Source organism: Coregonus lavaretus (genome assembly GCF_964263955.1).
Source record: "Coregonus lavaretus genome assembly, contig: HAP1_SCAFFOLD_766, whole genome shotgun sequence".
Taxonomy (NCBI): domain Eukaryota; kingdom Metazoa; phylum Chordata; class Actinopteri; order Salmoniformes; family Salmonidae; genus Coregonus; species Coregonus lavaretus.
The window spans coordinates 223,286-249,303 of record NW_028160254.1 but is presented as its reverse complement, the minus strand read 5'-3'; the positions used below and the strand labels follow the sequence as shown (position 1 = coordinate 249,303).

The window sequence follows — 26,018 nt, the reverse complement described above, 5'->3', positions numbered from 1 at the left end:
AAACTCTGGCAATATAATAAGGTATCATATCTAAGAACAACATTCTATCTTGCAGAAATAGGTTTTTGTTAATTTGTTTTCGCCATTATATGACAATCTGTGTGTGGGCTTATCGAATTAGCTGAGAATTCCAACAATAACAATGTTCTCACTCATATTTCACAACCGCTGAATTACAACGGTAGCCCAGGGACGTTATTTGCATATTGTAGAGGGTGTGAATAGGCCTAGGAGAAATGATATCAACCACAGAGAAAATCAATGGGCTGTGACCAGATGTTGTGTCTTCTACTCATGTAATATCTCAGATTGACTAAAGGCTTTAGATCATATAAATGCAAATGTGGGATTATTATACATGACACGAAGTTCAATTATGTTTATGGTACAGAGAGGTTTTTTTTTTTTTTTTTTTTACAGAAGAACTGTTCCTCAATCTGTCTTGGTTTTGTGTTGGCTGAAAGTACATGATTAGACCTTGGTCTAGTTGGAGTCTAAAGGCCATTAATATAGAAACCAAAAAGTGCTAATGGTTCCAAATGGTAAATATATGCTCACAGCAGCGTTTCTAAACCCTGATCCGGGGATCCTAAGAGGTGCAGAATTTAGTTTTTTCCTTAGCACTTAGTACTAATCCAGTGGTAATGTCTGTTTTTAGACAAATACCTACATTTTAACAATTGCAGCAATTAATTCATGACTCATACTGTGAACTTTAAGGAGGCTAAACAATAGTTTTAAGTCTGTAAGCGGTCTTATCTATAAAATACTGAGACTACAATGACAGAGGAAAATGTGTTTTTGGATGGCAACCTTTCAGAACGCATGTTGAGAGCTGCAGCATCCAACTTTTGCCACATGGGAGCGCTAGAACACCTCGCTTGTTGACACCCCTGTGCACTGCAACTCCAGAGGCCATAAGCACAAAGCAAACTGAATGAGAAAAGGCAGGTGTTGTTCTAAAGAAAAATGTCTCTCCCACTTAAATGTTTGATTATTGATGATATCATTTATCACAAAATGGAGGAATTGGAATATACAGTTTTGTTCAATACGGATTGGAGCAATTCATTTCTAACATATTATATTCATATATCACACCATACTATAACCTAGGCCTATTCATTATAAAAATGATATCTCTTCCTTGTGTGTTCTGACTGAGAAAATTGTAGGTTTATAAAAATATATATATATGAGGAATGTCTAATGGTGTTTTGCCACAGTATAAATTACTTATTTAAACTAGGAGATTGAAAAATCATTGGACTATGCAAAATAAGTACAACTAAACAGTGAGACATTCAATTCTCGCTTCCTTGTTTTTTTTTTTGTTGAGTTACAGTGAAATGAAACATGAAAACCATAAACAGCAGACATATAGGATAAGCTGAGTCACCCGTGTTCAAGGCGTGCCCCATTACAATACCTAACATATGACCGCTCCAGTTGTTGTGCAATAGAACAACTAGATAAAGGGTGACACCATCTCTCTTTCCTGACCACTATCAGGAACAGTGCTCTATCCTACTCTATCCTAAACAACAGGAAATTAGCCCGCCACTCCGTCCTCACCCGTATTGACCAGGACAGTCATTTTAGACATGAGTCACCACGGTGGTGTGGGGGGTCATGTTATAGTTGTGAGTGCATGGTCAGCAGGACCATATCAAGGCTCTGTGGGACTCAGTGGAACTCGGGTATAGTCTGGCTAATCAATAGCTGTGTGTGTGTGTGTGTGTGTGTGTGTGTGTGTGTGTGTGTGTGTGTGTGTGTGTTAACCTGTCTGTCTGACTCAGGTAAACTTCAGCTCACCCACAACACACACACACACACACACACACACACACACACACACACACACACACACACACACACACACACACACTCACAGTACTCCAGAACAGGCACCTCAGCAGACTGAGACATCCTAGTCTAAAACAACACCACGTTGCTGTGTGTGTGTGTGTGTGTGTGTGTGTGTGTGTGTGTGTGTGTGTGTGTGTGTGTGTGTGTGTGTTACAGTAAATAGTCTGTGGATGTTGTGTACAGTCTAACACCTGAAGGTTAGGACACTGTTTACCTGGCAAGATGTATGCACACATGACTGTAAGTCGCTTTGGATAAAAGCGTCTGCTAAATGGCATATTATTATATTATTAAGATGGTGATTGAACTTGGGTAACTGATTGTTGATGATTTATTTATTTTTCCTAAATAACCTAAATGTACCAATTCTTACTTCATACTTTCTTATATTAATAGGTCAATGTTAGGTGATAGAGAACCAACCAGAGCACCAACCACCAAACCAATGGAAGCATAACTTTTTCAGGAAGTTTCGTAATACTTTCAATTCTGCAAACTGCACAATGCTTTACGACGGCCCATTAGAGTAAAATTACCCCCCCCCCCCAAAAAAAATAAAAAAAATAAAAAAATGTTTACGGTTATTCATAGCCCTACACACCAAATTGTGCAACACTGTAGGTTTCTAAAGATTTGTTGGTCAGGAAGTATAAATGCAGTATTGCTTCCTGTACTGGAATGGATCAACCAGTGTAAATGATGAGTCAGCCACACCGTCGTCATTATGCAGAGGTGTAGTGACTCCTAACTGAAATAAACAGAGAGAGGAGGGAGTGAACGACCTTGAGGCCTGGGAGAAACAAGTGTGTGTACATCGTGTGCTGCCTCAGACTTGGAGCTGCCAGAGGCTGTCGAGAGATTGATGGCTTTTAGAGGGAGAAAACATCATGCCATAGTAGTGCCAAGGAGATTTGTGAAAGCACTGCTTGACAGCTCTCACCAGTTCTCCCTGAGACCCATCATGTCAGAAATGGACTGGAATAACAAGCTGTGGTGTTTCATACAGGTAGATCATAATAACAAGCTGTGGTGTTTCATACAGGTAGATCATAATAACAAGCTGTGGTGTTTCATACAGGTAGATCATAATAACAAGATGTGGTGTTTCATACAGGTAGATCATAATAACAAGCTGTGGTGTTTCATACAGGTAGATCATAATAACAAGCTGTGGTGTTTCATACAGGTAGATCATAATAACAAGCTGTGCTGTTTCATACAGGTAGATCATAATAACAATCTGTGGTGTTTCATACAGGTAGATCATAATAACAAGCTGTGCTGTTTCATACAGGTAGATCATAATAACAATCTGTGGTGTTTCATACAGGTAGATCATAATAACAAGCTGTGGTGTTTCATACAGGTAGATAATAATAACAAGCTGTGGTGTTTCATACAGGTAGATCATAATAACAAGCTGTGGTGTTTCATACAGGTAGATCATAATAACAAGCTGTGGTGTTTCATACAGGTAGATCATAATAACAAGCTGTGGTGTTTCATACAGGTAGATCATAATAACAATCTGTGGTGTTTCATACAGGTAGATCATAATAACAAGCTGTGGTGTTTTATACAGGTAGATCATAATAACAAGCTGTGGTGTTTCATACAGGTAGATCATAATAACAAGCTGTGGTGTTTCATACAGGTAGATCATAATAACAAGCTGTGGTGTTTCATACAGGTAGATCATAATAACAATCTGTGGTGTTTCATACAGGTAGATCATAATAATAAGCTGTGGTGTTTCATACAGGTAGATCATAATAACAAGCTGTGGTGTTTCATACAGGTAGATCATAATAACAAGCTGTGGTGTTTCATACAGGTAGATCATAATAACAAGCTGTGGTGTTTCATACAGGTAGATCATAATAACAAGCTGTGGTGTTTCATACAGGTAGATCATAATAACAAGCTGTGGTGTTTCATACAGGTAGATCATAATAACAAGCTGTGGTGTTTCATACAGGTAGATCATAATAACAAGCTGTGGTGTTTCATACAGGTAGATCATAAGCACATACACACAGACACACAGAGACACACACACACACACACGCACACACAAACACACACACAAACAAACAAACACACACACACACACACACACACACACACACACACACACACACACACACAAACAAACACACACAAACACACACACACACATAACATATAACACATAACACATGACAGAAAACACACACACACACACAATGACACTGGCGTCAGCATCATTAATCTGAGATGGGTGTCAATGATCAAATGTTTGCATGTAATATCACTGGTGTTAGATATGAAACTTCCGAGGCATTGAGACCACATGCTCTAACGTTTATTTCACGCTACATTGTTTAGTTACATGACGACAAAAGTGCTCTGGTTGTTGGAAACCGGTTTTGATTTAGGGCCTTTGATTCTGCTGAAGGCTTCAGTGTTTTATATAACAACTATTGAACGTTTTTACTATATTTGGTATTTGAAATGTATTAACGATGAAATGAAGTACTATACGTTTAGTTTAGTTGTATGTAGCACAAACTTGATGTGACGTGTCAGCAAGCAATCCACACCAGACCAAGGTGGTTTTATCAGGTTAGCTCCAGTGTTTTCATCTTATCAGAGCAGCACAAAGACTCAGCTTCCTTTTCTTCTACCCTCCCGTCCTGCTCTGGGACACCAGCTGACATAACACACACCCGCCCCTTCCTCCTCCCCAAGTGTCCCCAGAGTCCAGTCCACCACAATGCCATTATCGTCCATCGGATTGTACATGGTCATTACCCCATTCAGCTCTGCCGACGTGCCTTTTGTGCTGGGTAATTCTTCACAGCATCCCCCTACCCTGCTCCCACCCCAATCCCTGCTCCCGTCTACTGCAGCCCATCTGTTTAGCCCATCCCCTTCCACCCAACACTCCAAACCAAACCAGCTGTCTTGGCTGTCCCAGTCCCGGAGGGCATAAACAGGTGGCGGGCCTAGTGCGGGACGGCTACATGCGACGCATGGTAGTGCTCTCTCTCTCTCTCTCTCTCTCTCTCTCTCTCTCTCTCTCTCTCTCTCTCTCTCTCTCTCTCTCTCTCTCTCTCTCTCTCTCTCTCTCTCTCTCTCTCTCTCTCCAACCTGTCAACATAGCACAGCACACAGTGAGTGCTGGGAGGAAGCAAGTGCTCTTATGATTGTCTGTGCTATCTCTATGTGCAGGCAGTTTGGTTGTAACCACAGACCCGGAGGTAGAGAAAACCACGAGGCCCTGCAGCTGACTCCTGCGGGACACTCTTAAACACTTAAATACATCTGGTTGTTTACTGCACAAAAAAAACAGATGAAAACACATTTTGGGATGATTTGAGTTGTTGCTTATTTATTTCAGGCATGATCCATGTAATCAGGATAACTGATAACACAAAGATAATATAAAACAGATATAATATTTAAAAGGGCAATCTGCAGTTCAAACAATAACAACGTGGATCACCCCACCACTGATTTGGTAAATAGCCGATGGGTTGAGCCTGGAGAAATGTAAGCACTCTCAAATTCCTAGACAGAGTTAAGGACTGACCATCCATGAGAACAAAATGACCGTTTTAACCATGTTCTAAGGCTATACAGTGTTTGTTCACAATTACATTGTTTACCAACAAAGGAGGAAAAACAAGCTTATATTTTGAGTTAGACAATTGATCGAAGCTCATGAGACATTTATAAGTTGTAATCTTCAAGACTCAATGGGCATATATCATGAATTTAAAAGTCCAAAAAAATGGACGTAGCATCGCAGATTGCCCCTTTAAAGAAGAAGCAGTCCAACAGTATTCCTGTGGAACTGGCTGTTATGTTGATATCACCAACCAGAACATTAAAGTCATACCAGTAACAGGCCACCCTTTAGAAATCTATTTATAAAAGGTTTGGAGGTTCTTTTGACAGCAGGTATGAAGGAAGAGGAGGCCACGCCTTTAGCTGATGTAAAAATATACATTGCCATCTCATGGTAATAGATACCAGGGAAAGGGTCAGTCATGCTGAGCTTTAAGGGAGCGGTATTCTTACAACAGGCTATGCAGTGTGTTAAGACAGGCTGACGAGGTGGACGCTGGTCAATGAGCCAGTACCCACACACTAAAATAGCAACAGCAGGTCAATGTTACTATTCTAGGAAGAACGTCAACTGTCAATTGTTGGAGCTTCTAGGAGATTGGTCTACACTCAGATAGTTCTTTATTTTTCTGATTCTAAGACAAAAGTACAGAAGATTGGACAGTGATGTAGTTAATAGATATGACCACAGAAAATGACAATAGGCCGAATATAGCAAATGATTTGAAACACTTCCACCTTGAGAAACCACCCAACCAGTCCTCTCAGCAGTGCTGCTACTTACATATACTGTATATCTGACCCTCGCTACCCCCCTCTCTGACCATTCTACACCCTTCACAGATAGGGGGCTTGTACGTGTGTGTGTGTGTGTGTGTGTGTGTGTGTGTGTGTGTGTGCGTGTGTGTGTGTGTGTGTGTGTGTGTGTGTGTGTGTGTGTGTGTGTGTGTGTGTGTGTGTGTGTGTGTGTGTGTGTGTGTGAGTACTGCCCATTAAATGTTAAATGTATCTTGCTTGAGCTAGGGTTATGTTAGCCTGGCCTGGACAAGCTGGGGCAGGTTGTGTGCATGCTGGCCTTCACCATACTACTTATAGCAACAAGTACCTACTCACGTCACTACTACTGCTGGGGCTGGGAGAAAGCAGAGATCCCACTGCTGGGGCAGGGAGAAAGCAGAGATACTACTGCTGGGGCTGGGAGAAAGCAGAGATCCTACTGCTGGGGCTGGGAGAAAGCAGAGATCCTACTGCTGGGGCTGGGAGAAAGCAGAGATCCTACTGCTGGGGCTGGGAGAAAGCAGAGATACTACTGCTGGGGCTGGGAGAAAGCAGAGATCCTACTGCTGGGGCTGGGAGAAAGCAGAGATCCTACTGCTGGGGCTGGGAGAAAGCAGAGATCCTACTGCTGGGGCTGGGAGAAAGCAGAGATCCCACTGCTGGGGCAGGGAGAAAGCAGAGATACTACTGCTGGGGCTGGGAGAAAGCAGAGATCCTACTGCTGGGGCTGGGAGAAAGTAGAGATCCTACTGCTGGGGCTGGGAGAAAGCAGAGATCCTACTGCTGGGGCTGGGAGAAAGCAGAGATCCTACTGCTGGGGCTGGGAGAAAGCAGAGATCCTACTGCTGGGGCTGGGAGAAAGCAGAGATTCTACTGCTGGGGCTGGGAGAAAGCAGAGATCCTACTGGAAAGTCCCTACCAGGGTGATGCATTGCATTCTCAGTCTACACTGATAAATCCCCTAACCTCCCCTCCCCCCCATATCCAGAACACAATAACAACACTATACTACAGACCTACTCTCCTCTCTCTCTATACCCCCCCAAAATAACAACACTATACTATAGACCTACTCTCCTCTCTCTCTACCCCCCCCCCCACAATAACAACACTATACTATAGACCTACTCTCCTCTCTCTCTATAGCCCCCCCCCCCCACAATAACAACACTATACTATAGACCTACTCTCCTCTCTCTCTATACCCCCCCCACAATAACAACACTATACTATAGACCTACTCTCCTCTCTCTCTATACCCCCCCCCCCCACAATAACAACACTATACTATAGACCTACTCTCCTCTCTCTCTAAACCCCCCCCACAATAACAAAACTATACTATAGACCTACTCTCCTCTCTCTCTATACCCCCCCCACAATAACAACACTATACTATAGACCTACTCTCCTCTCTCTCTATACTCCCCCACAATAACAATACTATGCTATAGACCTACTCTCCTCTCTCTATACCCCCCCACAATAACAACACTATACTATAGACCTACTCTACTCTCTCTATATCCCCCCCCACAATAACAACACTATACTATAGACCTACTCTCCTCTCTCTCTATACTCCCCCACAATAACAATACTATGCTATAGACCTACTCTCCTCTCTCTATACCCCCCCACAATAACAACACTATACTATAGACCTACTCTCCTCTCTCTATACCCCCCCACAATAACAACACTATACTATAGACCTACTCTCCTCTCTCTCTATACCCCCCCCCCCACAATAACAACACTACACTATAGACCTACTCTCCTCTCTCTATACCCCCCCACAATAACAACACTATACTATAGACCTACTCTCCTCTCTCACTATACCCCCCCACAATAACAACACTATACTATAGACCTACTCTCCTCTCTCTCTATACCCTCCCCCGACAATAACAACACTATACTATAGACCTACTCTCCTCTCTCACTATACCCTCCCCCCACAATAACAACACTATACTATAGACCTACTCTACTCTCTCTATACTCCCCCACAATAACAACACTATACTATAGACCTACTCTACTCTCTCTATATCCCCCCCCACAATAACAACATTATACTATAGACCTACTCTCCTCTCTCTCTATATCCCCCCCACAATAACAACACTACACTATAGACCTATTCTCCTCTCTCCCCCCCCCCCCTCCCCCCTTACACAATAACAACACTATACTATAGACTTACTCTCCAGATGGTTTACATAACTTTCCCATTTCCTTATCTCTGCTACTGCATGGCAAACGATACCGGAACGCCAAGTCTGGGACCAAAAGGCTCTGAACAGCTTCTACCCCCAATCCATAAGACTGCTGAACAGTTAATCAAATATCTACCCTGGTTATTTGCATTGACCCCTTTTTTATTTTCACTGAATCTCTTGCACCGGCTCTATGCACACTCACTGGACTATACCCACACACTCACACATACTACATTGACACTGCAACACACACAAAACACACACATGCATGTTGACGCCACACACACACACACACACACACACACACACACATCGTTATCTATCCTGATTGCCTAGTCACTTTTATCCCTACTTACATGTACTGTACATATTACCTCAATCACCTCCACTACCTCGTACCCCTGCACGTTGACTCAGTACTGGTACTTCTTGTATATAGTCTCGTTATTGTTATTTTATAGTGTTACTCTTTCCTTTTTTGCACATTTTTCTTACTGTTTAACTCTGCATTGTTGGGAAAGGGCTCGTAAGTAGGCATTTCACGGTAAAAGTCTACACCTTTTGTATTCGGCACATGTGACAAGTACAATTTGATTTGATTGCCACAGTCTTGTAGCAATCATGGTTTTAGGATTGTGTTCTATTGAGAGGAAAGTATGACATGTACTTCAGTGGTGTGTTGTGTGGATTCTGTCCAATCATCTGGAACAGATTGGGAGTGGACCCCTTCAACATGTTTCCCAAATGCTTAGACAAGAGGAAAGCCTCTCCTGAGTTCTGGACTGAAATATTGTTTATGTTATGTTTTTCTAATAAACAGAGATGACATACTTTAGGAACCTAGTGATCTTCTATAGGCCTCTATGTTTTATTCAGTGATGGTGCTGCATGCATTATGGAATGTTACATAATGTATCAGACTTGATCGTTATGTGGAGTTTTCAATCACTGCTGGCAATTGGTATGGGCCGGGGCCAGGCGAAAGGCAGGGCCCATGCAATGCAGACGCTGCACATTTTGGTCAGCTGCAGCCTTAGGGCTTTCACAGGTCTACTTTTCAGTCTGAATGGGGAGTCTACGGAGGGTAGTCGTCCTGCGTTTGCATTTGAAGTAGATTTTTTAGCATACTTCAGACTACGACGGCGGATGACTATGAACTTGGCCAAACTTCGTTGATAAAATAATCACACGTATACCAACGCGTAGGAAACCATATTACATATTTTTTTATTCAAAATCCTTAGTCCAAAATGACGAATGTTTTTTGTTTTTAACCTAATTTAGGCGAGGATGAAGAATGCATGTAGAATCGACTAGAGCGAACTAGGTTTCGCCGCGGAGTGTTACTGGGTTGAACAGTGTGCGGTAATCTCTGAGCAGGAGCTCGTCAGCGCTGAAACTGGGAGATACAAATCAACTTTGTTTGTGCAGCCTACGTGTGCATTTAACAAAGTCGTTGTTCAAGCGCCCACTTCATTTTGTCCTTTGGATAGTTGTAGAAAATATTTACGTCTGTATCTTGCGAAACCTAGGACCACAGTACTGGAAGGACTTTACTGACCTCAAGATGTCAATTCTGCCTTTTACTCCCCCCATTGTGAAAAGGCTTTTGGGTTGGAAAAAAGGCGAACAGAACGGACAAGAGGAGAAATGGTGTGAAAAAGCAGTGAAAAGCCTAGTGAAGAAGTTGAAGAAAACAGGGCAACTGGATGAATTGGAAAAAGCCATCACAACCCAGAATATCAACACGAAATGTATTACCATACCGAGGTAAGCGACTATAAGCATGCATTGCAATGTTTGTGAGGAAGAAGTAGAATCGATTGAATGTGACAGATTTCAAATACAAAGCTGGCTAGTTAGGTTGGACTTTCCAGTTGTTGCTTTCCCTTCCTCGCAAGCAATTTGATATTGTAGCCAGTGAATATTTCTCATTCAAGGATAGTTTGGCTTTTGAGCGTTTGGGCATCCTGCACAAACCATAGGTAGGTAACTAGCCAGCTAACGTTAGCTAGCTAGCTAACTGAGCAAGTTAGACAGTGAGCTGCCTCTTGTCTGCATCATTAGCAATCATAGTACAGTAAACATAGCTAGCTAGCAAATGTAGCTAGCTAGCGAGTGTTTAATGTTTTGAGGGTTGTCAATGTTTGTTTTCAACAATCATCATTGCATGCCACTTTTGTTGCACAACGAATTATAATTCACTGTCCTAGCTATCAAACTACACACTCCGACGGTAGATATATATGATACAGAAAACGAGGCGAATCTGCATAGTGCAATAGACAGCTGTAAAATTCAAAACACAAATGGGTGACGAAGTTATATAATTTGGCCTTAATCTGGGGCGCTTTCTACTAGGGTGGTGCGTAGGCGAGACTGAATCATCGTTTTCGCCATGCAGTGCAATACATCCACTGCTGTCTTGACATATTTCAACCCCTACAGTACCCAAACGTACTCTCCTTAAAACCATCAATTAGGCCTAGCCTAGTTCTTCAGCTGCATCCTTTAAGCTTGTCATGTCACTGTAATGCTGAAAAGCTAGCATCTATTTACACCTCCTTGTCAGCTCAGTCAATCTGATGTTTGTAAACTCAATCCATGTTTATTGTTCAGAGCTTTCATGTCCTTCAGTATACAGTATCGATGTTTTGTTTATTTGCAGCGACGCTAATGTGTAATGCTAAAGTTTGGGCAACTTCTGTGACCCTGCTGCAGTCACTGTTGTTATTTCAGCATCTCACAACAAAGCAGACCTGTGTTTGGCTGAAACTGTCATCATGACAGTGACGTTGTCCTTTGAGTTTCAGCAGTTAATACACACGTTTTTCTTATGTCTACAACAAAATAACATCTCACATCTTTATCAATGAATAGGCCTTCAAAATCCCATCTCCACTATTGTTTGACATGGACTGTGTGTTAGCAAGCTGTGGGGTGTGTGTGGGCAGAAGTAGGATACATTTAGAGCTAATCAGGCACTCCCACATTCTTGTTTGACCATCACAAGTGTTGTGCATTCTTCAGTCAATTGAATATCCTCTTAGCCAGGCTTGTAGCGCTGAAGATATCTGGCCCGGAAGTATAATATGCTAATATCTCCCTAATACCCTGGCTGTAGTGCAGGTTGTCCATAAGCCCTTGTCACAGACCAGTTTCATATACCCACTCCTTATAGTCAATGCTGGGACTGGAATGGGGAAAGCTGATCCTAGAGCAGTGCTTAGGGGACATCCTGTCCCTGAATAACGCCCCTCATTTCCCGGCAGGCCTGTTCCTATTTATTCCCCTGTGGTGGGGCTGACAGCAGCTGCTTGCTCAGGCCTGTCGAGGGGGTCATGGGGAGCTCTCCTGGCTGACACATTCGTTCCCCAGCGCCTCATCATCACTATCATCACAGCTGATGAGCTAGCTAAGCTACGGTAACGCACCAGGATCTCTGTACTGTGCACCGGGTTTCACTCAGTCACAGCTGGCTTGATAGAGCTGATGGTGGTGGACTTGTATGGAACAATAACATGTGTAGCCTATAGGACAGGTGTTTGTGGGGAGACCCTAGTTGACAAATGAGAATGACAAAATACCTGTAATATGTTGTCACATTGTTACGTTCAATTGAGAATTGACCTCCCAGTAAATAGGCCTACTTTTAATCATTTACTTTGAGCAGTGGTCATTACCCACTTAGGCTTTCTGGTTTTACAGTAGGGCAGTTCCATGCCCGATTGGGCCAAAATATATTTATGGTGTTTTGGATCCTTCTGAGATTAAATCCATCGAAAGGTCCTTTGGGGAAGGGTGTTTGACATTGGGGGAAGTCTAATATATGGGATTGCCCAGTAACACAGGCACCAGTCATCAGATCAAGGTACTTACTCACTGATCTAGACCCCAAATCCTAAAGCTGAGGAAGTTGAGCAACTGACCTACCTGATCTAGACCCCAAATCCTAAACCTGAGGAAGTTGAGCAACTGACCTGATCTAAATGAAGCACAATTATTTCAGATTGAAACAGGAGCTGCGTTAAACACTAACGCCTCGGTGCCCAGTATGGATTTAGAGGCCCTGAGTTGTTAGATAACGTTTCAAATGGGTTTAACAGCAGCAATCTCCTCTAAGAAGCCGTGCAATCAGAGAGAAGTAGAACCTATAGCTGGCGTAGTGAGCCGTTGTGTGTCATGGAGCAGTTTTAGGCCTCATGATTTTCTTTCCTCCTTGTCCAAACATCCAATTCATGATTTGGTTGTTTGGAAACCAGTAGTCTTATTTCCTGTTACATTTTTATTTTCTGAAATGTTGCGCAAAAATTGCAGTTCTCTACCCAGAGTGTGTTCTTATTTTGTGGTGCAAAGCTATTGCTCTTAGCCTCTTAGCCTCTTTACACCTTTGTGGTTTTGACAGTCATTTTTCCTTTTTAAACAATGGGTAGCTCCGAGAAACTAGGGCTCTGGGCCAAATTCATGTCTTAGTCATTCTGCGGTGTGTACTTATTGCTTTGTGACGTCTCACGCTCGCTCTCACTCTCTCGCCTGAGCAATGCTGATGGCACTGGCAGGAACTTCGGTATGAGAGGCCTGTTAGAGGCCCACTTCCGCCTAAAACAAACATTCTCACATCTGTCAAGTCATTTTAAGAGTGACTTTCTCAGAGACTGTCGAGGCGGCTGTTAAGTGAACGAGTCTGCGCTGTTTGAGGGAGGAAGAAGACTAATGTGCTCTCCGTGTCGTTAAACTTGGTTTAGTGAACTCTAGGCTAGGTGAGTTCTGTGACACGTGTGGGGTTCGTAAAGCAAAGCGGACAACACCATCGTTTTCACGGGAGTCTCCCCTTTCCATAGTGGGGTCATATTAGTTTGTATCGCAAACGGTCCGGACGCTACAGACAGAAGTTGGCACAATCGGCAGTACCGACTTCAGACTAGTCCCGTGGGGCTTGTGGGGGTCTTGGAGCAAAATGGAGACCACCATGGTGTTCCTGAGAGGCTCGTCATAGTGGGCATATTAGTTATTAGGCCAAACCTTTCGGTCGCTACAGACGTTTTCCTGAGAAGACCGATTTTCGGTATGTCTCCTGGACTGACAAATAGCGCTGTATTTCTGCCACTTTCCACCACAGATGTGGAAGGCCGACATTGGTGGATTGAGACGCAGCCCATGCAAACAAAACCGACATCCCTAGCTTAAACTGACAGATTTTGATGGATGTTTTTATTATGTTAATTAGATTGTTGCATCAACACTCTTAAGGATTAGGAGGAAGACAGTCCCAGAGGCAATCCAATCACAGCGGCTGTGAATTCAATACATTCAAATGAATAAAATGTAATAAAATTAACCAATCCTATTTGAAAATTAGGAGCAATCGTCAATTAGTTTCATGAGTTGACTGTATTTGAACTGGTCTTCCCTCTTGACCAATCCCAATCTGTAGGTCTTTACTGTGGTGCGGAGCTGAGAGGGCAGAACTGCAACAGACTGCACAGAATTCTCCAGCTCGCTCGCTCGCTCGCTCACCCCCTCTCACTCTTGGTTCGGGGCCAGGACCCGGGAGCAGCAGCCTCTCTTGTCCACACACGTCCGTCTGGCTGCAGTCTGGGGCCGCCGACTCACACTGCAGCATGTTTGAGCAGGAGAAAGACAGTGCCTGAGTTTGTGTCTGGATCAAGTGCCATTCTGTGACTTTGGCTAATATGCCTTATTTTTTTAGCCGTGGTAGCGAGTATCGCGAATTGTGTTACTTAACCTGGTATCGGTATCAAAGTCAGAATTCTGGGATCGTGACAACACTAAGGGAAAGAGACAGGAGAGAGAGCAGGAGGGAGGGGGAGAGAGGGGGAGCAGGAGGGAGAGGGGGAGCAGGGAGGGAGGGGGAGAGAGGGGGAGCAGGGAGGGAGGGGGAGAGAGGGGGAGCAGGGAGGGAGGGGGAGAGAGGGGGAGCAGAGAGGGAGTGAGGGAGCAGGAAGAAGAGAGGGGGAGGGAGGGAGGGAGAGGGGGTGGAACTTGAGCTGATAACAAAATGATTAAACAGATTTGTTTTCCCACCACAAGTGGTCTACGGTGCCGTTGTACATCAATAAAAGCGTGTGTGCTGGTGTGTCTACTAGATAAAGTATGGAATGATTAATAAACTGCCCTAGTTGCGATTCAGAAAATATTTAAGAATGCATTATACCACCGAAGTGATTTACAGGGAAATTTAAACCATGTACGCACGCACACACTAAGGTTATTATAGTAAACTGAAACTGAAACTAAAACCAATCATACATTTTTTTGTAGTAAACTGAAATAAAATAATGAACATCCCCGTTTTTAAAAACTCTAACTATACTGAAACTTATCTTTGACTCCACAAGTAGAACAAAAATAAAATATAAACCATCATTAATTATGTTCATCTAAAACATTTTTATCTTCTACAAATCTAATGGGAGTTTCAGTGGGGTTTTCAAGCTACTGAATGCGGTGGGTAAATGAGGAGATGGCGATGTTTCAAAAAGGGCCAGCTTGAGCATCACTATTCCTAGCTATCACTAGGTAACGGAAAAAATCGCCTGGGTAGCTAACTTGATTCTTCTTACACGTACTACTAAAGTTAAAATTGTGGCTGCAGATCTGACTTTTCTGGACTCTTCCCGACAGCTAAAGGTCCCGACCTCTTCTGAGCATGTGCGAGATTCTCTACTTAACGCAGTCTCTACTTTACTCGTAGAGAACAGGCTACCATGGCGAATGGTGCTCCTTTAATGAAGTTAGATCAAAGCTGAATCAAAGTCTGCAAGATCACATAATGATAGTATTCTACATTACAGATATTATTATTATTTGTGGGGTGCTTATATTTGTCCTGTTACACACAAGTGTGTAATGGAAAAGTGTTTCTTGCAACTCCCAACTCCCCCTGAGACACCCACAGGAAGTGGGGTCATGGCCAGTGTCACCGTTGTACAGCGCCACTGGAGCAATTAGGCTTAAGTGCCTTGCTCAAGGGCACAGCGACAGATTTTTCACCTCGTTGGCTCCGGCATTCAAACCAGTGGCCTTTCGGTTGCTGGCCCAACACTACCTGCCGCCCCTGCCAATATAATAGCGTAGTATAACGTTACTGTAAGACAAATAAACACCACCTCATGTCTTTTTTTTTCTTCTTTTTTTTGTGTGGATATTTTACCTCCTTTTTCTCCCCAATGTCGTGGTATTCTATTGGTAGTTAGTCTTGTCCAATCGCCGCAACTCCCGTACGGACACAGGAGAGGCGAAGATCGAGAGTCGCGCGTCCTCCAAAACACAACACAACCGAGCCGCACTGCTTCTTGACACAGTGCCCGCTTAACCCGGAAGCCAGCTGCACCAATGTGCCGGAGGAAACACTGTACACCTGGCGACCGAGTCAGCGTGCACTGCGCCCGGCCCGCCACAGGAGTCGCTAGTGCGCAATGGGACAAGAACATCCCTGCCGGTCAAACCCTCCCCTACCCTGGTCGATGCTGGGCAAATTGTGCACCGCCCCATGGGTCTCCCTGTCAAGGCCGGCTGCGACAGAGCCTGGAATCGAACCAGGATCTCTAGTGGCACAGCTAGCACTGCGATGCAGTGCACACCACCTAATTTCTAATGACATTTCAGGATGATTGTGCGAACGGTCGCATTTTTCTGTCATGTGGCCATAACTCAACAATGTGACAGTAGGCAAAATATGTGTTTTGATTGAAACTAAACACAGGTAGGTTATGCTGCAGTTTGTTGACACCATCTGCTCAAAGATTGGCTCACTATACATCATTCAAAACACTGTATCACTCAAGAAGATCTAAATGAATATTCCCATGAAACTGATTGAGATCACATGGTTAGCATGCAGATGCTGCATGGACGGACGTTTCACCGGTAAAAACGGGAAGAATTATCATTCACGGTTGACAGTGAGAAATGTGAAGGGAGGTTGACCACAAACGTGTGTGCATAAAGTAGAGATAAAGAAACAGTGACTGGGAAAAGGAATCCAGGGGGGCGGGACGGGACGTTTACCTACGGCTCCGCAGCCTCTGGCAAGTTAAAAAGCATTGGATTGGCGTAAGCATGGGCGAGAGTTTCATTCCACCAAGTCACATTGAGCTTGACTTTATAATTTGAACCGAACTTGACCCACCACCTTATGTATTACTGCCCCCCCATTGCAAGAAGTGACATCCCCAAAAAACATTATACAACACAAATGTCTCCTAGCCTCCCACGCATGCTTTCTGTCCCTAATACTAAAACGAAACGAAATAATATAAAAAAGTGGCAGCAGCAGTAGTAGTAGTAGTGGTGGTGGTGGTAGATAGTGGTCAGGCCAAGGCAAAGCATGGTAGAGTAGAGCTTTCTCTGTTCCTCTCCCCCACAGATAGTGGTCAGGGTAGAGCTGTCTCTGTTCCTCTCCCCCACAGATAGTGGTCAGGGTAGAGCTTTCTCTGTTCCTCTCCCCCACAGATAGTGGTCAGGGTAGAGCTTTCTCTGTTCCTCTCCCCCACAGATTGTGGTCAGGGTAGAGCTTTCTCTGTTCCTCTCCCCCACAGATAGTGGTCAGGGTAGAGCTTTCTCTGTTCCTCTCCCCCACAGATAGTGGTCAGGGTAGAGCTGTCTCTGTTCCTCTCCCCCACAGATAGTGGTCAGGGTAGAGCTTTCTCTGTTCCTCTCCCCCACAGATAGTGGTCAGGGTAGAGCTGTCTCTGTTCCTCTCCCCCACAGATAGTGGTCAGGGTAGAGCTTTCTCTGTTCCTCTCCCCCACAGATAGTGGTCAGGATAGAGCTTTCTCTGTTCCTCTCCCCCACAGATAGTGGTCAGGGTAGAGCTTTCTCTGTTCCTCTCCCCCACAGATAGTGGTCAGGATAGAGCTTTCTCTGTTCCTCTCCCCCACAGATAGTGGTCAGGGTAGAGCTGTCTCTCACTAATATAACCTAACCCCTGCCTCCACACAGAGCGGCAGTTGCTAACCAACCAGCAGCCCACACCCTCCCCAAGGCCCCGGCAACCAGCCGCAGCACATTCCTCTGGGCTGACTAACCACGCCTCACACACACACAGCATAAGGACACACACACACACAGCGCATGGAGGAAGCGTGCCACGACCGGACCTGGCACAGCTCTCACACACACACACACACAATACCCAGGATGCTCTCTGTGCGTGAACACAGAGAAGCAGTCAACAAGCCAAAAAATGCAGAGGGCCCGGTGCCCACATACACTGGGGAATCCTCACACAAAGCACTCCTGGTTCTGGAGGAATGAGGTATGGCGATGGTACCAGGCAGAGCAGACGGACTTCACTGTGTCCATCTGTACCCATCTGCCAAGACTACACACACACACACACACACCCACACACAGACACACACACAGAGACGCCGAAGGAACAGAAAGAGAGACGTCTCAGACAGCAGTATCCCCTTTCAGACAAATCAAACAATGCGTTCAGTTCAGCTCCCAGTCCAGTGGTGAATACAGCACAGAGATGCGAGACGCAGACAGACAAACTCTAGGTGAACCAGAGTGTATCACATAACTAGAGAACAATACAGTCTGGACTGTGACTCAGTGAAATGCTTTGAAATGCAGCGTGTCTGTGTGTGTGTGTGTCTGTAAAGCTGTGTGTGTAAAGGTATGTGTGTGTGGGAGGAAGACTGGGGACATTTTGATGGCTCTGAAGGGTCTGTCCCAGACAGACTGAGATTAAACACCTTTTGTTGAGTGTCAACCAACAAGTGTCTCGGCTGTTTTTTTTTTTTCATGTTTATTTTTAGTTGCAGTGCCAAGGCTAGTGTTTCGTTGTCAATACTAGGCTAAGCAGGAAGCAAAGGTCCTAAAGCAACATCCAGGGCGGTCACAATCTGCAACACCTTTATCAGTTGATATCAAATTAAGCACAACATATTTTGGTCCAGTCTAGGTCCTCCCTGCCCGTCTAATGGTTGAGCCTTTTAACTTGCACATTCAGTTAGTTTTTCAAGTCTTGCATCTTGGCTGAACGAACAATGGCCTTTTCCCCATGTGTTTGATGTTGGCGTTGAGACCTTCCCAGACACAGGCGGGCACACAAACACTGTCTCTACTCTGTTACACTGCTGTGCTCAGTGGAACCGGATGTGTTTGCCTGCTGTTTTGAGGTGAGAGGAAATATCTAACTAGCTAGCAGGTGAATGACTGCCAGGCCAGGTGCACACACACATTTTCCCCAGACAGGGAAGCAACACTGTAAAGGTAACAGGGAAGCAACGCTGTAAAGGTAACAGGGAAGCAACGCTGTAAAGGTAACAGGGAAGCAACGCTGTAAAGGTAACAGGGAAGCAACGCTGTAAAGGTAACAGGGAAGCAACGCTGTAAAGGTAACAGGGAAGTAACGCTGTAAAGGTAACAGGGAAGCAACGCTGTAAAGGTAACAGGGAAGCAACGCTGTAAAGGTAACAGGGAAGCAACGCTGTAAAGGTAGAGTCAGTGAGCGTTTGGTATCATTTAGGCCTTCTCCCCCCCATATCACTGACAACTCAAGCATACTCAGATGGAGTTTAGAAACCTTTTCTCCACAGGTTAAAAAATGTTTTTAAAAAAGCCATCTTGCTTGTCAGTGTTTTGCTTGCTGATGCAGTGTCATTTACCAGGCTACCACTGACTGCATCCAGATTGGACGCTTTGGCTGGCCACAAGCTTTTATGACGGGACACACAATGCTTGGAGGGTGGAGAAGAGGAGAGGGGAAGTAGTCGGGGCAGGGGGACAGACGGAGGGAGGGGGGTGGGGGGCAGCAGACACTCTGAGCCGCCCTGAGCTATTGAGACTGTCTGTCATTCTTTACCCCCCTTTTGTCCAACAATCTCTCCTCTCTCTCTCTCTCTCTCTCTCTCTCCTCTCCTCTCCTCTCCTCTCTCTCCTCTCCCTCTCTCTCTCATGTCTGTATAAGGAGATGGCCATTCTGTTATTGCGGTGTCTGTAGTTGTTTCTGGACATTAGCCAGACAAGGTCGTCTTTGTTGTGCTGCTAAACTGTAGTTGGTCGTTATGACGGCGCAGAAATAGCATAAACATTCTAACCAGATTCTATATCAAAGCATAGCCTATAGGCTAGACCAACCAATAAACTGTAATTCATACATTTTAAATATCTTAAATATGTACAATGATGAAGCCTAATGGATGTTTTTCTTCCAGTCAAACTTCCTTTTGACTCACTGCAGTAGTGCGCTGAGTGAGCTGAAGGATTCTGTAGCCAAAGTTTTTGTCTTGGTCCACAGAGGGGTGTGTGTTCAGTGGCGCTTGGAGCCTCGAACCGTAGCCTGTCTGTGTGCGACTGTTCGTGCCTCAAAGTGTTTGTTTTGCCCCCTCAGATTAGTGCTGCTCAGCCTGGGTCCGTCGGATTCTCTGATATGAGGCAGACACGCACACACACACACACACACCCCACCAACCCCTAAATCTGGGAACCCCCGCTCACACACACACAACCCCTAACCCCTCCACCCCAGCAGCAGCTGTACCAACCCCCAAATCTGGGCCCTTTCCTTCTGCTTACTACACAAACATACACAACACACACAACAGCAGGTGACGTGGGGTGCAGGTCTCCCATCCCCTGCAGGGTTGAGAGGGGCTCAGGGTCAGCCTCTGTGTTGGAGAGCCACAATACCATTCACCCAGTTCCCCCAAGGCAAAATCAATAGTTGTTTTCCCTTTTCACATCAGTTCTGCCCAGTTCTACACCTACATTTAAATGTGTCTACCATGTCCACATTGTAAATGGATTTCCTTTTGTCCCCCCCCCCCCCCCTATATTCAAATGCCTGAATGTATTCTGCAAATGGTGGAACAGGCTAAATCTGATAACACAACAACTTGATGACAGCAGCCACTACTGTAGCTATCTAGCCAGCTAACCTCTGTAACTAGCCAGCAAGCTAGCTAGCAAAGCTAAAGGGATTGCAAACAGGTTAGCATAACTCTAGTCAAACAAACCATTTTTTCCTAATAAGCTAGCCAGCTAGCATTTCTGAAGCCAGCAAACACATTCCTCACACGGTGCCTTTCGCTCCCAGAACACACGTTTTCTGGAGACTTGTGGGCGAAGTGCTGATGACGTCGCCCACTGTATGCGCTTTCGACTGAGGAGAAATCGGCACACAAATGCGTCCCTGACCAACTCCTAAAGTGGTCAGCCAGATCTGAACAAAATGTGACTTTTGTGTTCTGATGGCAGAAGCCACATGTAAGTGTCAGGTGTAGACCGGGCTATGCTGTAGTGTTGCATGGGCCTAGCGCTATGGGAATCAGACTGCTGTGGGGCTAAACATGAATAACCATGCTCCGTTAGCTAGGCCTAGTGACTCACCGCTTCTCACTAGTTTTCCCCCCTAGATACACTCTAGATAGGGTTTTGAAAGTAGGATGGTGGAGGGTCATGTTATTGTTTACCCAGTTTCTGTCACTGAAATGTTATTAGTTTTGTATTTGGTCTGTTTGGGGTCAGTCTGTCCCCCAGTGCGGGAGTGCTGAGAGTGTCAGTCAGTGTAACTAGCCTCAGTTACACACAGCCATACCTAGGTCTTGGCACTAACTGCTCTGCTGGCCTGGATCCTTGGAGGGTACTAACTGCTCTGCTGGCCTGGATCCTTGGAGGGTACTAACTGCTCTGCTGGCCTGGATCCTTGGAGGGTACTCCGGATCCCTCCCGAACCCATTTGGTGTTTTCCGTTCCCCAGCACCCCATCCATCTCTCATGTCTTGTCAGGGTGTAGCCCACCAGCACCAGGGCAGGGCGTACAGGGCCAAAGCCATTCCTCCACACCCACCCTGGAACATATTTGAAACACAACGCGCTCCACGTACTCATAAAGCATATTTGAAGAGTGTGAGGACGTCTGGGGCTCGGTATGGCCCCTCCAACAACGTGGGAGTTCAGTGGAAAATGTCCAAAGAGTTGGTCGGGGGATGGTGGCATGTTACGAATGGCTGGGGGGTTGTTCTAGGCAACGTTTCACTCACTTCTATCTCTGTGGTAAATCTCTTGAACAGTGACTCAGTGGCTCTATATGAAGTTGTTGGTGTTTTGTCTAGGGCTTGTTGTGTGGTCCCTCCCTCCCTGGACTGTGAAAGTGGATTCCCTCATGTTAGAACAGCCAATGAAATCTGCGTCTGAATCTGTGTGTTTCCTGGACCTGACCAGAAAGCCGTTGCGGGGGGTGCAGTGATGAGAAAAGTGTCCCAGTGAGGGAATGTGAATGGGCAATTCCAAGGTAACGGAATTACCATAGAGACTCAGATTTGTCCACTTTTTTAAAATGTATGCCAAACAAAAACCTATTGATTTTCAAAGTTTAAACAAACCATACAACTCTACTTTGAACAATTTAACATAGTAAATAAAACTAAAAACATTTACTGGAAATTACGGTAAAATCTCCCTCAGGTTTATTCTGTTACCAAACGTTGTATCGGCCCAGTTCTGCTGTAAATGGGGTTTATTTGCCACACGCCGTAATAGTTTTGGGGAATAGGATGTTTTCGTCTGTTCAGTGTCTAAACCCCCAGTCTAAACCCCCAGTCTAAACCCCCAGTCTAAACCCCCAGTCTAAACCCCCAGTCTAAACCCCCAGTCTAAACCCCAAAGGCATACATCCACTGTAGAGCATGGGCCTGAGACGCATACCAGTTACATCACCTCAGCCCAGTCTGCACACGCGCACACACACACACACACACACACACACACACACCAAACCTGGGTTCAAATACTATTTCAGGTATTTCAATTACTTTTCAATATATTTCAAAACAATTATTCAGATAACCTTTTAGTTGAAAAAAAAAAACAAGTAGTTGAATATTAGAATGTATTTGATACACTTGGAAAGTATTTGAAAATACTGCACTGACTCAAATACACTCCCATGCATTCAACCTAGGTATTTGAAAATACCTTAAAATACCAATAACCATTCAAATGGCCTACTCAAATAAAAGTACTTGTTTTGGGCTGTTTATTAGAAAATATCAAATACACAGAAACAAGTATTTAAATAACAAATACTCAAATACACGTCTTTGAACCTAGCTCTGACACACACACACACTATTGCTATCCTTGTGGGGACCAAATCATTGATTCCTATCCAACATCCTAAGCCTAACCCCTAACCCTAAAACTATACCTAACCCTAACTCCTAAACCTACCCATAACATACAACCCATATCCTATCCATAACCCTAACCTTAATTATAACCCTAATTGTAACCCTAACCTAAGCCTAAAATAGCATTTTTCCTCGTGGGGACTGGCAAAATGTACCCACTTATCAGAATATTCAGTGTTTTACTATCCTTGTGAGGACTTCTGGTGCCCACAAGGATAGTTAAACACACACACACACACACACACGCACACACGAGAGAGAGTGAGCTGAGCTAACCCAGCCCCCCATTAACCTTAATTCTTTATGATGGCCACAGGACTCACTGATGTGCAAAGCCCTAGGAAATGGCTGCTCGTTTACGGGCTGTGGCAACAGCAACCCACTGACTCCTTTTCAGCCAATCGGGGCTCATAAAAAGGGACCTTGCCCTGTGACACGCACTGTGTGAAATTACTTTTAGTTTAATAAGAACCGGAGGATGTGTTTGTGAGTAGGACCGAGAGCTCGTCTGGATAGAGAGAACTGCATGCTCTGTGTGACATAATGCGATTTCTGATTAGGGACTGTATGTTGCAGATTTGCTGCTGGTTTTCATGGTTTAATTATTTAGTTTGGTTTAAGGCGACATCGTTGAATCCCAACCCCCCCACACACACACACCCATCCTCCTCCACCACACACAGGAGGATTCTGATTTTAACATCACCCCCTCCCCTTTCTCAAACTGCCAAGATGGGAAAAAGCTGCTTTGAAATATTAAAGGCCATGATGTTTTCCCCTCTGGAGGCACAGTAGTTGGCTGACACTGACACTGACACACACACACACACTCACAGAGAGTCTGGCTGAGTTCCACTGGAGGCTCCTCCAATCACATTACCGCATGGAGCGGTGGTACGGTGAGATCATTGGTTAGCCGGCCAGACTCCTCGTTGCTCCACTGAGACTCTCTCCTGCTGACGGAAAGGCTTCTAAAGCGCTTAGTGGGGGACCAGGTTGAACCCTAACGGGGGAAAAACATCAGCAGATTCACAGGGAATATATTACATAGGATGACGAAACAATACTCCAAGCCGCAGCTCCATACTACAGTGCATTCGGAAAGTATTCAGACCCCTTAACTTTTTCCACATTTTGTTACAGCCTTATTCTAAAATGGATTAAATGACATTTGTTTTCCTCATCAATCTACACACTACCTCATAATGACAAAGTGAAAACAGGTTTTTAGAAATTTTTGCAAATGTATAAAAAATTGAAAGCAGGAACATCTTAAGTATTCGGACCCTTTGCTATGAGACTCGAAATTGAGCTCAGGTGCATCCTGTTTCCGTTGATCATCCTTGAGATGTTTCTACAACTTTATTGGAGTCCACCTGTGGTAAATTCAATTGATTGGACATGATTTGGAAAGGCACACACCTGTCTATATAAGGTCCCACAGTTGACAGTGCATGTAAGAGCAAAAACCAAGCCATGAAGTCGAAGGATGTGTCCGTAGAGCTCCGAGACAGGATTATGTCAAGGCACAGATCTGGGGAAGGGTACCAAAAATGTCTGCAGCATTGAAGGTCCCCAAGAACACAGTGGCCTCCATCATTCTTAAATGGAAGAAGTTTGGAACCACCTAGACTCTTCCTAGAGCTGGCCACCCGGCCAAACTGAGTAATCGGGGGAGAAGGGCCTTGGTCAGGGAGGTGGTCACTCTGACAAAGCTCCAGAGTTCCTCTGTGGAGATGGGAGAACCTTACAGAAGGACAACCATCTCTGCAGCACTCCACCAATCAGGCCTTTATGGTAGAGTGGCCAGACGGAAGCCACTCCTCAGTAAAATGCACATGACAGCCCGCTTGGAGTTTGCCAAAGGGCACCTAAAGACTCACAGACCATGAGAAATAAGATTCTCTGGCCAAGCGTCATGTCTGGAGGAAACCTGGCACCATCCCTACGGTGAAGCATGGTGGTGGCAGCATCATGCTGTGGGGATGTTTTTCAGCGTCAGGGACTGGGAGACTAGTCAGGATCGAGGGAAAGATGAATAGAGCAAAGTACAGAGAGATCCTTGATGAAAACCTGCTCCAGAGTGCTCAGGACCTCAGACTGGGGCAAAGGTTCACCTTCCAACAGGACTACAACCCTAAGCACACAGCCAAGACAACGCAGGAGTGTCTTCGGGACAAGTCTCTGAATGTCCTTGGGTGGTCCAGCCAGAGCCCGGACTTGAACCAGCTTGAACATCTCTGGAGAGACCTGAAAATAGCTGTGCAGCGACGCTCCCCATCTAACCTGACAGAGCTTGAGAGGATCTGCAGAGAAGAATGGGAGAAACTCCACAAATACAGGTGTGCCAAGTTTGTAGCGTCATACCCAAGAAGACTCTATGCTGTAATCGCTGCCAAAGGTGCTTCAACAAAACACTGAGTAAAGGGTTGTAAATAGTTATGTCAATGTCATATTTCAGCTTTTTATTTTTAATAAATTTGTTAACATTTCTAAAAACCTATTTTTGCTTTGTTATTGTGTGTAGATTGACGGGGGGGGGACAATTTAATCCATTTTAGAATAAGGCTGTAACAAAATGTGGAAAAAGTCAAGGGTTCTGAATACTTTCCCGAAGGCACTGTACTTGTCAAACAGTGAACTGATAGTGTATACTGTTTGTTGGATTGTCATGGGGTCCATGGGTAGCTTTTGATGTGTCTTACTCATTTGTAGGATGAAGTTTGGTCCAAATCGGATGTTGGGTATTATATTTACTGAATATTATCTGAATCCTTTAAATTCACATGGCCAATTTGGTTGCAAATCAATTAGCTGAATTTCTAAAAATAAAAAATGAATAAAATGTTTCAGGAATGGCAATCTTATCTGTTTCTAACTACAGAAATAATTTCAGAACAATCTTGAGATGGTGAGTGTTGTGTCAGGGCTTGCTGAAATGACATGAAACGACCGAATGTCCTCTCATTGTTTGTTTTGGACCGTCATCAGGATAATATCTCTTTACCAAGATGGTAATAATTCACGTCAGAATTTCGACCATGTAATCATAACCAGAGAATGAACAGTAAAGTTACAAAAAAGAATTTGAAATTCATTTGTGATGAATCGGCTTCACGTTTCCTACCCCAGCTACAAGTTGTCATACTAATAACGCAAGCTGCAAGCCATGGGTAGCTTCTTGTTTTAGACTTCCTGTCTCTGAGTTAGGGATATCATCGCCACTTATCATTAGACCAAAAAACCCTTATCACACAGCTCTGACCCACGACGATAAGGGGTTAAGCTGTGGTGGGAGTGCTATGTAGTTTGTTTTTATACGCCGTGAAGATCTCTTTCTGACTGGCCTCAAATTCTGTGAAGG

General features: G+C 44.6%; 1 protein-coding gene across 1 annotated transcript in view; it reads left to right on the top strand.

Annotated features, from left to right (window-relative positions):
* Nucleotides 1–9,878: 9,878 nt before the first annotated feature.
* The window catches only part of LOC311121980 (mothers against decapentaplegic homolog 3), a 37,161-nt gene continuing 21,021 nt past the window's right edge, over nt 9,879–26,018 (top strand). The window contains exon 1 of the mRNA XM_084196408.1: nt 9,879–10,256. Coding sequence (XP_084052534.1) covers nt 10,054–10,256 — 203 coding nt within the window. The 5' untranslated portion in view covers nt 9,879–10,053. The remainder of the gene's footprint in view (nt 10,257–26,018) is intronic.